The 15778-nt window shown below is 50.9% G+C and overlaps 1 protein-coding gene across 1 annotated transcript in view; it reads left to right on the plus strand.

Moving 5' to 3' along the window:
- Window positions 1–12177: 12177 nt before the first annotated feature.
- ITPK1 (inositol-tetrakisphosphate 1-kinase) overlaps window positions 12178–15778 on the plus strand; it is a 136700-nt gene continuing 133099 nt past the window's right edge. Inside the window, exons 1-2 of the mRNA XM_054715812.1 lie at window positions 12178–12304; window positions 12777–13007. Coding sequence (XP_054571787.1) covers window positions 12913–13007 — 95 coding nt within the window. The 5' untranslated portion in view covers window positions 12178–12304; window positions 12777–12912. The remainder of the gene's footprint in view (window positions 12305–12776; window positions 13008–15778) is intronic.

A 15778-nucleotide genomic window follows, 5' to 3' on the forward strand; every position in this document is an offset into this window, starting at 1 on the left:
CTTGGAGAAGTCACCGACCCGGCCCAAGGTCGCGTGAAAGCACCGAGGCCAGAGCTTCAGCCCCGGCCGGCCAGCGGCACGGTCCTGCTCGGCCTGTCAGTGCGCACTGCCCAGGCTCCGGCTCATTCTGGCTCGTCCAGGAAACAGTCCCCGCCTCACAAAAGATGTCAGTGCCAGGCTTTTCCACGAAGCATTAGGATGTGGTATTTCACACGTAAAGAGAAAACAGGTAGCATACACATGCCGTTTACAAAGTTTAATGAAACAACACCCATGCCTCCCAACTTAAAAATGCACTAACACATTTTTTTTTTTTTTAAATTAGGCTTCATCTTTTATGTTTGTAGAGATTCGTTATGTTTTCCCGTTGAAAACCTTTCTCGGGCTTAGTCTAACTAGAAACCTGAATACCCCACGTGGGTGCGCCAGTTGTCTCCCTCTGTCACCCTTTCTCGGAGGGTCAAGTCCTTGACTGCTTTGTGTTGTTGCTGTTTTAATCAGACTTACACCAGCAAGTCCTGTGGGTTTCACCTTCAAAATACATCACGGATCTGACAGCTCTTGCCTAAGCCACGGTCAGGGCTGGACACTGCAGGGACGCCTCGCTGCTCCCCTTCAGGAAGCCCCAGGGAGCTTTAAAAGGGGGAGGAGGTCAGATTCCGCTCCTCCCTGCTCGGTCCTGGCCCTGGAGACAGGACATGCTTGTCCTGCTGGCTCAGCCCTAATCCTCAGCTCAGACCCAGGGGCGGGGCCCGAGTCTGCTGTGGCCTTTGCCAGGCTGACCAGGCCCGTGGGCTTCCCTGGTCTCCCTCTCCACTCGATGTCTTTACGCTCCCTGTCCCTCTTCCCTACACGTGTCCCTGGCCCCTTCCTCCCTCCCGTAGGACCTCTGATCATTAGCACGTTTGCCCAAATGCCCCCACCGCTTTTTTTGTTGTTAATTCTCACCTGAGGATATTTTCCCATTCATTTTTCCAGAGAGAGTGGAAGGGGAGGGGAGAGGCACAGAGAGAGAAGCATCAATGTGAGGGAGACACATCGATTGGTTGCCTCCCACACGAGCCCCGACCAGGGCCAGAGAGGGAGCCTACAACTGAGGGAGGTGACCAGAATAGAATGCCAGACCCTTCAGTCTGTAGGCTGACATTCTACCCACTGAGCCGAACAGGCTAGGGCCCAAGTGCCCCCTTTTATAAAATTTTACAAGCATGACATAAATTCACAGACAATACAACCTACCGAGGCTCACACTTTTAAAAAACCAACAGGGTGTATTGCATGTCATTCATTCATTCATTCATTCATTCATTCATTCTTTACTTCCCCCAGGAAGTGGGGTGCACTATCTCAGAAGCACTGCAATGCTGGGTCGATGTGTGGAATGGAGCAAGCTCCTATTCCACCTCCCTGCTCCAAAACTCCATGGAATACATTGTCCTCTGGAAGAGGACGAATCAGATAATAGGTACTTAGGAAATTTAAAAGAGAAATAGCCCAGCCGGTGTGGCTCAGTGGTTGATTATCGACCTATGAACCAGGAGGTCGCAGTTTCAATTCCTGGTCAGGGCACATGCCAGGGTTGCGGGCTTGATCCCCAAATGGGGGTGTGTAGGAGGCAGCCGATCGGTGATTCTCTCCCATCATTGACGTTTCTATCTCTCTCTTCCTCTCCTTCTTCTCTGAAATCAATTACAAAATAGAAAAGTAAAGAAAATTAATGTTTAGTAATTTAGTACATATTTTAACATATAAATGTTCTGGCAGCTGTCTGCATTTGTACCCAGAGTTACTATAAATGTGGCAGTAACAAAGATAGGCTGTATTGACTCAAATTTCTCAAAGGTGTCATTCCCTAAAACAGTAAACAACTCTTGGTGCAGTCCCAAAGCAAACAGAATATAACTTTCTTTCTGTGTACATAGCTCTTGAATTCCTGAGAATGCAGTGAGAGATAAGAGATAGATCTGTGTACAAAATACCTTGTGTTTGATTATAAAACCAAGTTAGGTTCCAGGCCCGTAAACTTACAAGCAGGTTTTTCACCCACATGGATGTCTGCTGGCACAGTCCAGACTGCAGGAAGGGTGTCCGTCTTCAGACCGTCATCCCTCCGTCTGTCTTGTGTGTTGCAGGATGTCCTGTGTCCGTGACACCTGCCTGCTACACGTCTGGTGTGCCCCAAATCAATGCAACTAGAAAAGGGCCCCGAATATTTCAAATGTGTCCTCTAGGTGGCGCTAACATCCAGGCGAAAATGTAACAGAGCCCTCGGTTTATTTTTCTTCTCAGCACCCCGCACTCCCAACAGTATTTTGGTTGTGTATTGCTTGTGTTCAGACTTGTGTGAGCTGCAGGGGGGCAGAGCTCGTAGGTTCCCTGACGCATCCTCAACCCCTAGGACATGTGGGCCCTCAGGGAGGGAGGGGATGAATGAGAGGTGGCCAGGATTGCCCTCATTGACATCCCTGGACCCAGCATTACAGTGTGTTCAGAATCATCCCGAAGAGGATGCAAGGTTTGGAAGTCAAAATTGACTCACATCCAACTCCCAACTTTGTACAACATTGAGATTTTTGACCAGGGTGACCACCACCATCCGCTTTTTGTTTGTTTGTTTGTTTGTTTTGTTTTGCTTTTTGCTCAAATCACATTTTAAGCAACTCCTACAATAACAATAGTTAGTGACATTCATGAGGCATGCCCAGCCCTGGGACAAGGATCATCACTTCTGATCCTCTGGGAAATCTCTTGAGTGAGTGACGTGATATCATAATCCCCATTTTACAGATGAGGAAACTGAGGCTCAGTAGAGAGGCTAAGAAATATTCTCAATGTCATGCTCACACCAAGTACAGGGCCTGGGCTTTGAATACCAGACACTCACTGTCCCCCAGCCTGTGCACCCCTCCTGACACCCCCTGGAGCCAGAGACCTGGTCCACGGTATTGTCTGCTGTGTGACATTGAGTAGCCACTGAGCCTCAGCCTCCTCATCTGTGAAATGAAGGATCAGAACGAGTCAAAAAAGCTAATCTGAGCAGAGGTCACATAAATAGACATACTGCTGTCTACTTCAAGAGAAGAGAATTCGCCCCAGCCTGTTTGGCTCAGTGGATAGAGTGTCAGTCTGTTGACTGAAGGGTCCTGGGTTTGATTCTGGCCAAGGGCACATGCCCGGGTTGTGGGCTTGATCCCCAGTAGGAGGCAGCCGATCAACGATTCTCTCTCATCGTTGATGTTTCTATCTCCCTCTCCTCTCCCTTCCTCTCTGAAATCAATAAAAATATATATTTAAAAAGAAGAAGGCGTTAAAAAGGTCTGATTCTACCCCAAGGGAATGGGAGATTGAGCACAAAAGACAGAAGAACTTTCTGGAGGTCAGGCTGTGGGTGCCAGGAGAGCTGCCTTTGATGAGCAGACACCAGTCAGGAACCTTGTCCAGGGAGCTCCCAGCGGGTCTTGAGTCTGTCCTTCCACACCAAGATACCGGACGGTCCCCGACGGCACTTTCAGCTTGACCCACCTGCACCCCATGGCCCCCCACTGTCCCCTTCTTAAGGCTAAGATGCGCTTTTCTTTTCCCACTGAAAATCCTTGAAGGGCTTTCCTCAGGGGTGACGTGGAGGAAGCTGCTCTGACCTGTCCCACCAACCATTCTGGGGCCAGGGCGGCCTGGATATTTCTGGCTCTCCCAAAAGAAAACAAACCTTTACCCACTAATGTAATCAGGCAAAATCTTTACCCAACAAAACAAACAGCCCCAGCTCCTCTAGGACACACCCAGCTTTCCTAATAGAAACTATACCTTGGCATCCGATCTACACGGTAGTCCCACTCCCTGGAGAAGAGGACGGACTGACCCCAGGTGGCAGATAAAGGTCACAGTCGCACGGACGTGGCTTCAAATGGTGGATTCAGGCACGCTCTCCCATAAACAACGAATACTTCTTTAAAAGTTTAAGTATAGCCCTGGCTGGTGTGGCTCAGTTGATTGGAGCATCATCCAGCACACTGAAAGGTTATGGGTTCGATTTCCAGTCAGGGCACATACCCAGGTTTCAGGTTCCATCTCTGGTCGTGAGGGAGGCAACCGATTGATGGTTCTCACATCTCACATCAATGTTTCTCTCTCTCTCTCTCTCCTTCCTTCCTCTTTCTCTAAAATCAATAAAAACAAAATACTGATACTTTAAGAAAAGATTTTAAAATAAAAAGTTTAAGTATACTCCACAGCTCGTTTGGGATATACTTTAAAAAAAATTAGTCATTGTTTATCAGAGATTCCAATCGAACTGGCTTCCTGTACTTATTTCTATTTGCTCCATCGGGCAACTTTTGGGGCTGCATGTAATACGGCAAACAGCAGGGGGCTCACCCGGGTCTTTAAAGGCCGTGAGCAGCTGTCAAGGAAGGACAGTGCTGGTGGGTGATTCAGGGCTTCTTCCTATGTCGTTTACCCATGAAAACTCAGCCCCATTTGTCCTAAAAACAAGCGAAACGGAAATGGCTGCTGCTGAGTGGGTCTCACCGTTTGAAAAGCTGGAGGGAGGCTGAAGTCAGCTTCAGCCCTTGGGAAATACCTCTGAGATTCTGTTACTGAAGGCGTTGGCCACCGCTCCCCCCATGGTTCCTCTCTGAGGAGTCATTTGCAAGAACAAAATCCTAAGTAAGCTTCAGGGTTAAAGACATCAGTCAGCACTACCTGGAATAGCTGCTGTCTCTCTAGTCAGACGTACGTAGCCGTATCGGGAACAGTTGCTAATACTCAGATGACCGTGCTGGAAGCGAATTGCCGAGTCCTCACAATAGGATGGAGCACTGGAGAACAGCTCTGTCCGGTCTCAGGGGACCAGTTACGTGAGCTGATGGCCCATCACCAGGCGAGATACCAGGCTGTCGTTAAAACTAATGATTATTAAGACTTTTACAACAGAGAGCATACTTGAGGTATGATGATGAGACGGGGGAAAGCAGGATATAACATTAAAACAAAAACTCGTTACCTATTTACAGAACAGACACTGGGAGGAAATACATACTGTGATGGCTAGGTAATTTTTTTCTTGCCTGGTTTCTTTTTTTCTAAAGATCCTTTAATGGGTGTGTTATTCATTTTATCTTTAAAACACAAAACAAATTGAAAAAATCACCCAGAAACTTCACTTTCTCCCGGGGTATAAAAATAATATTTAGTAAGTGCCTCTTGGCCCTGGCAAGGTAGCTCAGTTGGTTAGAGCGTTGTCCGGATACAACGAAGTTGTGGGTTTGATCCCCAGTCAGGGCACATATAAGAAGCATCAGGGCACATTCAATGAATGCACAAATAAGTGGGAAAACAAATTGATGTCTCTCTCTCTCTCATCAATTAAAAAAAAAATTCTGAGCAATTGGAATATGGAATTGAGAAACACACAGAGCCGGCCCTCCAGGGTCTTAGAGTCACAACATCTTTTTTAAAAAAAATCTGTTTTTATTGATTTTAGACAGAGAGGAAGGGAGAGGGAAAGAAAGATAGAAATATCCATTAGAAAGGATGAGAATCATTGATTGGCTGCCTCCTAGCTGCCCCCTACCAGGACCCGAACTTCCAACCTGGGCCTGTGCCCCGACCGACCAGGAAGCGAACCAGAGACCTTTCTGTGCACGGGACAGCTCTCAACCAGCTGAGCCACACACGCCAGGGCGGGGAAGGCTGTTGTGTTTCTCGCATTTATTTATGCTGACCTCAGAGGCAGAGGAATTTAAAAATTGTACTCCCTTTCGTTGCGCATTATCATCACTGGTGCGTGCAAAGGGCCACTCTTGTTTATTTTTTTAGTCCAATATTTCCTCCTTCCTCCTAAGAATCCTCCTCCGTTGGTATGAGTTGGGGCACCTACAGAGGTATTTGTTTTCAAAAGCTCTTCAGTGAGCCATAGCCGGTTTGGCTTAGTGGATAGCGCATTGGCCTGCAGACTGAAGGGTCCTGGGTTCGATTCTGGTCAACGGCGTGTATCTTGATTGCGGGCTCCTCCCCAGCCCGGGTCCTGGTCAGGGCTCGTGCAGGAGGAAACCAATAGATGTGTTTCTCTCAGATCAATATTTCTCTCTGTCTTTCCCGCTTCCACTCTCTCTAAAAATCAATGGAAAATTATCCCTGGGTGAGGATTAAAGAAAAAAAGGCAAAAAAAAAAAAAAAAAAGCTCTTCAGTGATTCTAATGTTCAGCCAGGGACCCACTGATCTAGAGTGTTATTGGAGTTCTGAATATCTCTCGGCTCAGAACGGCCCATGCACCAGCGGCGTGGGCACTGCCTGCTAGAAATGCAGGGCCCAGCCCCCCCGCATCAGAGCCTACACCTCCAAGTGACACGCGTGCTCATTTAAGCTGCAGAAGCATACAGTGTGTGTGCTGGGAATCTTTTAGACGCAAGGGTGCGGAGGCACATGTGCTGGGAGCTGGGTTTTTCTTTTCTTTTTAAATTTAGCGTTCTCATAAAGCGAGTCCCTCTGCACTTCTTGTCTGGCACAGCCCAGAGGGTCAGACTGTGCCAAGAAAATCAACTCAGGACCTGAGAGGCCACCAGGGGCCTCTTTCCCCATGACCCCAGAGGGTGAAGGTCCCTGGGGCTCATGGGCTGCCAGGGGTGGGCTGTGGATGGCATTCCTTAATATAGTTAGTCAATAGCTATGTTTTCGAAGTGCCACAGAGGACTAAAGGAATGCCGCTAAATGTCTGGAATGGGGGGGCCGGATGGCTTTGGGAAGGACGTTTCCCAGGCTTCGGAAGGAGGACAGATATAGAAGGGGGCTGACATGGAGACAAATCCCCACGCACAGGTCTGGGCCGTACTTTTTCACTGCTTCTGCCATGGGAATGAAGGCAATGGTGTGAGCAGAGCGCTAGCACTGCCCACAGAGGCTCTGGTCTTGTCATCCTGGGAGCTTGGTCTTGCTCAGGCCACAGCAGAACTGGCCGCTGCTGACTTCTGCCCTCTGCCTTGGTTTACTGGCCTGTACAAAGGGCACGTTGCTGCAGCTAGCTGCATTTCGAAACTCGATTGCACGGCCTCTTCTGAGCATTTCCTTCCTTCTTTCCTCTGGAGGTCTCAAGAAGAGCGTTCCTGTCCTCAACCCTTCTTTGTCTCTTCCCACAGAAACGGAATCGGGGGAAGGCCAGCCTGAGGGGCCAGGCCACACTTGGCCATCAGCACGTGACCTCCAGCTGGGCAATTCACCCACTGGTGTCCTCAGCTGGTAAAACGGGGAGCACACAGCCTTCTTTGCAGGATGACTGCAGAAATCCTCATAGCCACGAGTTAAGGAGTTCGTTGGAAACCAGGTTCAGGGGCTTAGTCACTGTGCATACGCTAATGAACATTTCTTGAATCGAATCATCTCCCTCCCACTAAATCTAGCCCTGGCCTGTGTGGCTCAGTCGGTTGGGCATTGTTCTGTGCACCAAAAGGTTGCTGGTTCGATTCCCCGTCAGGGCACATACCTGGGTGGCAGGTTCCATCCCTGGTAGGGGCTTGCAGGAGGCAGCCAATCTATGTTGCTCTCACATCGATGTTTCTCTCCCTCTCTCTCTAAAAAATCAATTAAAAAAAAATCTTTTAAAAAAACATCTCTTCTATCCCACTTCTTCTAGGGATGACAGCCACTTTAGGTAGATAGTCTGATCGGTTTCACAACCTCCAAGGAAATAATGAATTCAGGGGAGATTATCAATTGGTGTTAAAACCAAAGGAAGTCTAAGCATATTCATCTAATGAACTAAGACAATAATGGGGAAAAGCCTTGATACACACAGCAAACAATATGTTTGCATCTTGAAACCAGACAACCAATGGGCCTGGGCTCTCTGTCCCTACGTGAGCCAATTAAGCAGAGAAGGGGTTGAATCGTAAGAGAGCATTTATTCCAATACTGCCGGCAGCACGGGAGAGCAGGTCAACCGAGAAAATCTGCTCTGCAGCCCCCCATAAACCAGCTGCTTATATTGGCTAGAAGGACAGAGGTTATATGGGGAAGGAGGCAGAAGGAATAAAAATGGGTAAAATGGTTACAGGTTACAGGCAATGCAGAAGCGGGGGTGAGGGAGGGTGGTTTGCAAAGGGTAGACTCCAGCCTTTCCATGATGATAGGCAGTTCTTGGATAAAGAGAATGGACGGAATTCCAAGGTTAACTCCCAGGTCCTGGGGCATACAATTCCCGGCCAGACCAGAATATGCTTTCTTTAATCAGAACAAAGCAATCGTGGGTTAACAAAGCATGATTAATATTTCTTATAACTATAGCTAGTTTCTACTATTCTATTTCTGCCCCCTAACACAATCTCACTGATAATACTGAGTCAAAGAGTTCTCTTCTTTTTTTTTTTAACAAGGGAAAACTTTTTAGTTTTTATGTTTTTAAAATATATTTTATTGATTTTTTTACAGAGAGGAAGGGAGAGGGATAGAGTTAGAAACATTGATGAGAGAGAAACATCGATCAGCTACCTACTGGGGATGTGCCCACAACCAAGGTACATGCCCTTGACCAGAATCGAACCTGGGACCCTTGAGTCTCTATCCACTGAGCCAAACCAGTTAGGGCCAAAGAGTTCTCTTATAAAATCCCAGCTCTAAGAAGTATAGAAACAGGCAAAACTGGCCTGTGTGATCAAAGTCAGAATAGAGGTTTCCTTTGTCTGTGGGCTACTATGTGGGTGGGGGAGCCAGCTGGGAGCTAGGGAGCTAGGAACATCCTCTGTCTGGATTCAGGCTGTGGTCATGTGGGTGGGTATGTATGTACAAATCTTAGCACAACCAGACCTGATGTATGTTCCGGGACACATAACACTATCTATAACATCCTTCAGCCAAACACTTTGAAGTTGAACCTAATCAAGACTTTAGATCTAACTTCTAGTTTCCAAGAAATGCAGGGAAAGAGGAACCAGCTTAATGGCACCATGAGGAAGCAACCAGACCAACCCAGAAGGCTAGCCCTTCTGTAGGACAATCGCCCAGTCCCTCGCATGGGAGAAACGGGTCAGACAGGCCCAGGAGGCACAGCCAGGGGCAGTACAAGGTCTCAATTTGGAACCTGGTTTGGACAAACCACTCGTAAAGTTTTAGAGGCAACTTGGGTATGTAAATATGGACATTTAGGTGACAGTAAGGAGCTGTTTTTAACGTTTTTTAAAAAATTTTAATATATTTTTATTGATTTCATAGAGGAAGGAAGAGGGAGAGAGAGATAGAAACGTCAATGATGAGAGAGAATCATGGATTGGCTGCCTCGTGCACACCCCCTACTGGGGATCGAGCCTGCAACTCAGGCATGTGCCCTTGACCGGAATTGAACCTGGGATCCTTCAGTCTGCAGGCCGACGCTCTATCTACTCAACCAAACCGGCTAGGGCTGTTTTTAATGTTTTAAAGTGCGATGTTGGGAAATGCTATTTTAAAAAGATGAATTTGAAAAAAATTCAAATTCATTTTCAGCTTGGTGAAGGACTAATTAAACAGAGGACACATCTGGAAGCAAGGTCTCCACAGAATGAGCAAAATGCTTTCAAGAAACGAGTTTGCAGCTTCTTGTACGCATTTGGAATGAAGGGGAGAGGGAAGGAAGATTGCATGAAGGTGGGAGGAAGCAAGGCAGGGGTCGGGTCATAGCGTAGTTAAGATTCTGTGCTCCCTCTGAGGGGGTCAGACTTTAGAAGGAGGGGCCCGAAAAGAGTAATTTCAAAGGAGGTGCACAGAAACAATGGACAGGGCCTCCTTAACACAGGGATTAACCTTTCACTACAGTTACACATCTGGGAATTGACTACCTACCATGACCTGCCCAGGTAGGAATTTATGATCAGATCAACCTTGAGATTACTTTTCATAAAACCCCCTTTTTCATCCACGGCTCCATGAGAATATAAGTTCCAGGAGGACAGAGATTTTGCAGCTTTCATCATTGCTGTATCCCAGTGCCTGGCACATAGTAGGCGCTTCATAAATATTTAGTGAGTGAATGAATATATATTATTTTAAAGGTGGGTCCATTGTATGGATGATGTAATAGTAACAGCACATGCCTACCACTCATAAGGCATGTCTGGTATAGCCCTTTATGAATTTAGTTCCTTCACAAATTTATATTCCTTTACAAGTTCAAAGTCCTTTATGAATTTACACTCATTTAAACTTCTGAACAATCTTATGAACTAGGCTTGAGAGTCACTTCCATTTAATAGATTACAAAACCAAGGTTCAGGCATTTTATTACCTCTCCCACAGTCACTCAGATAACGGGTCATACCCGTCTGGCGACATCTTGAACTAGCACATTTAACTACTTGTGCCAAACTGGCACAGAACGGGGACAATTTACTTCAGTTTTCTCCTACTAATAGACACCATCTTGTGGGTCTCAGATGAGGCAAGTAAGGTCCAGAGAGGTTAAGGCACTTGTTCAAAGTCACACAGCTAGAATTCAAGTCCATCAGCTGAATCTGAGGTCTGGATTCTCAATCATTACATTGTCTCACCTGCCAAAGCCTCCTTCTCTCCCAGGAGAAGGACTAGGGTTAGGAGGGCTTTCCGGGTGGCCCACTCCTGCCCCTTGGCAAAGTCCTTCCTCCCCAGGGTCCTCCTTCCACCACAGTTCCTCTCCCAGCTCTGGAATTCTCTCCCAGGTGGCCCTCGGCCATGGACTTGACCACTTAATCCCCTTAATGGTTCACCTGCCTCCCAGAGGGAATGTGGACATCTCTTCTTTAGGTTCCTGTTCTGGAATTTCCCACGTTTGCATCTTTGTTTGTTAATCCTCAACAGAGGATTTTTTTCCCATTGAGGTTTAAATTTTTTATTTTATTTTTTCATTTTTTTATTTTTTTTTTTTTAGAGAATGGAAGGGAGGGGGAGAGGCACACAGAGAGAAACATCAATGTGAGAGACACACATCAATTGGTTGCCTTCTGCATGCATCCCCACCGGCCAGCCGAACCTGCAACTAAGGCACGTGCCCTAGACCGGAATGGAACCTGCCACACTTCAGTTCACCGGCTGATGCTCTAACCACTGGGAAAAACTGTCCAGGGCCACGTTTGCATCTTTTGGGTCTGAGAGGTCAGGGACCACCTGGGGGGGGGGTTTACCTGACATTCATTCATTCAGTCACTTCTATTGAGCACTTCCACCTGCCAGGGGCACTATTACAATGAGACATCTCTACCCTGCTTTCCCTGTCCCCTCCACACCCCCACAACACCATACAGTTTAGACCTCATAGCCAAAGCTCTGTTGCAGCTTTCTTTCCTTTTTAAATTTGTTTTATAATTATTATCTTTTTTTTTTCCCCTTTTCTATTTTGTGTTTTCTGTGGCAGTTGGAAGTGTTCTCGTGAGGCAGGGCTTTATTGGGAGGTAAGATGGAGGACCTGATGCTCAGAGAGGCTAAGTGGCCTGCAAGGTCACACAGCAAGTGTGCAGTCCATCTGAGAGATGGAGGCAGAGGACAGGTCCGATTTCTCCTTCAGGCCCCGAGTGGAAAGCCTCACCTAGTTTTAACTTGGGAAACCAGGGGAAAGGTTGTAATTATGGGAGGCAGGTCTCTAGGGCTTGGGCAGGGTGGCTGGGGTTGTGAATCAAGGGCGTTGAGGCTGCCGCTGACTTGCACCCCAAAAGGAAAGGGTCTACTGAGTGTTCTGCCCTTTACCCTTGATGCTTCTAGTCCTGTCCCTTCCCCCTCCGTTGAAGGGGACACCCAGAGTGTGAGTCAACATCCTAAGCCCAAGAAGGCCCGTGGGTGTTCATGTGCCCGCCGCAGGGTCACCATCCTGGGCCTGGATCTGTCTGTCCTCGAGGGAAGAGATGATCTCACTGAATGCCGGCATCTCCCACAGCCCGCTGCGGTTCCGATGAATTACGCTGGGGGCGGGGCTGAATGCTGCCGGGGGTACAGAAATGCTTTTGATGAATGAAACTCGGCGCCTCGACCACTCCCCAAGGACAAGCAGAAAATGCCCACATCGCCGCTTTAAAAAGTAAAACCGCTGGGCAAGGGCCACCCCAAATCCAGTCCCGCGTTCCCCCGTCTCCAAGCTCCACAGCCAGAGCCGGGACACAAACTGGCACCACATCCCCAGGCGGGAAAGGCGCGGCGCCTTTAAGAGGTGGCGGGCGGCGCTGCCCCCTGGCGGCCGGCGCGGCCGCGCTTCCTCCGCCCGCGGGTCCAGCGGGCCGGCCGGCCGGGTCAGCGCGGCGGCGGCGGCGGCGGGGCCGGGCTCGGCGAGTGCTCGCGAAGACGAGGACCGGGACGAGCAGGGAGTGGCGGCGGCGGGTGAGGACCGAGGGCGGGGCGGGGCGAGGCCGCGGGAGGCTGCGGGCGGCGGCGTGCGCCCCGCCGGGTCCCAGCGTGCGGGGAAGGGCACGCGCCCGGCTCGGAACGGCAGTCTGCGCCGCCCGGGCTCTGAGGGTGGGCCCGCTGGAGAGGCGGGAGGGAGGAGGGCCTCGGGGCGGCGAGGAGCCCGAGCGCGGGCCGGCTCTCCGTGGCCGTCGCCGGAGGGTGGGTTGCTCGGCCCTAGGTGGCCGGAGGGCGGCGGGCTGGGCGGCGCCGGTGAGCGGGGCCTCCCCTCGCTCCTCCGGGCCGGCCCCGCTGCGGCGCTCGCGAACTTGCGCGCCGGCGAGCCCCGCGGGAGGCGGCGGGGGCGGGCCCGGCGCGGCGGCAGCCAGTGGCACGCCGCGCTGAGCGCCGCTCCCCCGCCCGGGCGCCCGCCCCCCCCCCGCCCGCCCCGGCCCGCCCCTCCCGGCAGGACTGCGCGCCCGGAGCCGCGTTCCGCGTCCCCGCCGCCGGGAGGAGGTGCCCGCACGCTCGCGGCGCGCGCTGGCCGCCAGACTCGGCCTGTGGGTGATTTCCTCCGGACCCGAGCTCCCCGCCCGAGGAGGAAGATGCAGACCTTTCTGAAAGGGAAGAGAGTTGGCTACTGGCTGAGCGAGAAGAAAATCAAGAAGCTCAATTTCCAGGCCTTCGCCGAGCTGTGCAGGTAAGCAGGGAACGGGGTTCCGGCGCCCGGGGATCCCTGGCCGGAGCCCGGCTCAGCCCCGGCGGCTCTTTGGGAGGTGAGAGCAAAACGCAGGGAGCAGTGCACGGGGACGCTGAGTCCGAGGAGCCAGGGGGCTGTGGCGGCCGCCGGTGGTGGTCGAGGGGAGCGGTGGCCAAGTGTGAGCGGTGTGGCACAGACCCGGGCTCTCAGGTGCACCGTGACCCGGGCGGGGACGCCTCCAGCCGCCCAGGGCTCGGTGGGAGCGCTGCTCTAGGCGGTGGAGGGACCTGGGAAATCGGGGGATCCAAGCTCTGCCGGTGGCTGCAGGTTACTTTGGACTGGAGTGTTTTTCTTCTGTCGTTCCGTTCCCTTCTCTTCGTGGAGAAGGGCACCGGTGTTCGGATGTTTGCGGACCACCTACTATGTGCCCCGCGAGTGCAGCTCTTGAAGCTGACAGTGCACGCACGTCACTGGGATAAGCCGATGTGAAGCGAGCAGCAGTACTCGGCTTGTATATGTGGTGATTTGCTGTCTCATTAACGGAGCCTCGCACTAGCCTTGAGAATTGGCCGGGTGGTGATTCTGGGCCACGTGTCTGAGAAGGGGGATCCATCCGCAGAAAGGTGGGGTACCATAGTACCAGGCCAGGGGTCCCAGAACTAGGGAGTGGCTGGTGCTGAGGTGCTGGGTAAAGGTATGTGGTATAGGATGGCCCTTCTCTACTTCTCCTCCTCCCCCCCCCCCCCGCCCCCCATGCTGGTGCTCAATGGTGGAGACTCAAGTGTTTTAATACGATGGCATTCTCAGTCCCTTACAGAAACATCCAGGGTTGGGTCAGGTGTGCCTCTCCTTGCCGCCCATTGGTAGCTTTGCCTTGGAGAAGCTGCGAGGGGAATCCCGATCTCCCAGAAAGCCCAAGATGATTCGGCTCCACCAGCCTTTTGCAAACTCTAGGTGGAAACCTTTTGTTATGCAGTGTCTCCAGTTGATAGACCTGATTCTTGAAAATGGGCCCTGCTTGCATTTTCATCCCCGCTGGGTCCTCAGACATCATGAAGAATTGAACACGTATGATTTCTGATCTCCTGATCGGAGGAGCGAGTGGCCAGTCAGAGCCAGCGGGGCCCGCAGCCCCTCTGTGCCCCTCCTGCCTGCCCCAGGGGCCTGGTGCTGCTTTGCCCCATGCAGGCGCCCTGCAGGCGCTCTCCTCCCCGCAGCCAGAGGGGCGCCCTTTACATAGGACAAGCAGCTCCCGGGTCTGCATCTTGGTCTGGGGATGGAGTTGGCTTCCTTCGTTCAGGCCCGCTTCCCCAGGAGAGAGCAAGCTTTCCAGGGTCAGTAGGACATGCTGAATACCTAAGGAAATCAGGAGGAACTCGAAGCCAGAGTTTTGAAAATGGGTCTGAGGACTTCTGGGACATTCAGAAAGGGCGCTTGAACATTGTACTGGTGGGAAATGTGCTCTGGACACGGAGGAAATGTGCTCTGGACACTGTTGATGTGGTTTTGAAGTGTAGTTCTGGTGTGAGGTGCCGGAGCTCCCCCTGCAGTCATCTGAAACTTGGGAAATCCCAGTTAAGACCTGGCACCCGTCTGCCTGAGGTTTGGCTGTCTTTGTGTCCCCCCAGGTCTGCAGCTAAATCAGGAGGCTTGTCACCTGGTTGGTGTCTTGCTCGGTAATTAGGAGGCTCTCATAAAACGGTTCTAGCCGAGACCCACGGCTAGGTCCTCCTTCTAGACTTGCAGATGGGCAAGTGGACCCATTTCCTTCCCGTGGGGCCCCCCCCTCATCCCCCGTCTTTAAACAGGAGGTTCAGGGCAAGCTATGATGTCAACCCTTCTGGGGGAAATCCATTGTGGAGTGTTAATTTCTCTGAAAGCATTGTTGCCCTTAAAGCTGAGTTGCCTTTTGGCCAAAATAATGTCTTTGGGGAGAAGAAAGAAAGTGTCTAGGCCAGTGATGGCGAATCTATGACACGCGTGTCAGCACTGACACGCGTAGCCATTTCTGATGACATGTGGCCGCTGAGGCGGCCGCATGCCGAGGATGAAACATTTGCTGCTCCTGAGGATGAGACATTTGCGAAATAATGTTTTTTCCTCAAAGTGACACACTACCCGAGTTATGCTCAGTTTTTTGGTGAAGTTTGACACACCAAGCTCAAAAGGTTGCCCATCACTGGTCTAGGCCATTTTAGAATCTCAGGCTGCTTTGTGTTTTCATTAGTGACCCTTTAGATATTTTGTCACTGAAGCTTAAGAAGGAAAAGAAAACATCAAAAATAGTTTTCCCCCCTGTTCTCGCCTTTATTATTTTCAGAGCAGCGCCCCCTGGTGGCCATGTTTCTAAACTGGGTGCAAAGTGCTCCCACCCTGGAGAGGGTGGCGGCGTTCTTGGCTGCTGTTGTGTTTGGTGGGGTGCTGGTGAGAGTTTGGTGGTCCCACTCGTGATGTGGATGGACGGTGCCACGTTTTTGACATTCCCGATCTGGGGGTACAGCGCTCCTGTGTTGATGGGTGATGAATTGTCTGTGAATTTCCCAATGAAGAAGTCCAGAGATCTTTGAAAATGACTGGGGGCTCTGCTCTGAGTGTTTGGGGCAGTGTCAGCGCCAGAGAGGCTGACCCGAACAGACCGGGATGGGTTGTTTAGGTGAACGTCAGGCCTTAAAAAATCTCTGAGCAGAAAGGGGTGTTGGAGAGCGTCTCATCCAGCCCTTTGTTTTACAGATGGGGAAACAGGCATGAGAGGGCGGCCGGCTCCACAGCTT

The sequence above is a fragment of the Eptesicus fuscus genome, chromosome 5, assembly GCF_027574615.1.
Source record: "Eptesicus fuscus isolate TK198812 chromosome 5, DD_ASM_mEF_20220401, whole genome shotgun sequence".
NCBI classification, from domain to species: domain Eukaryota; kingdom Metazoa; phylum Chordata; class Mammalia; order Chiroptera; family Vespertilionidae; genus Eptesicus; species Eptesicus fuscus.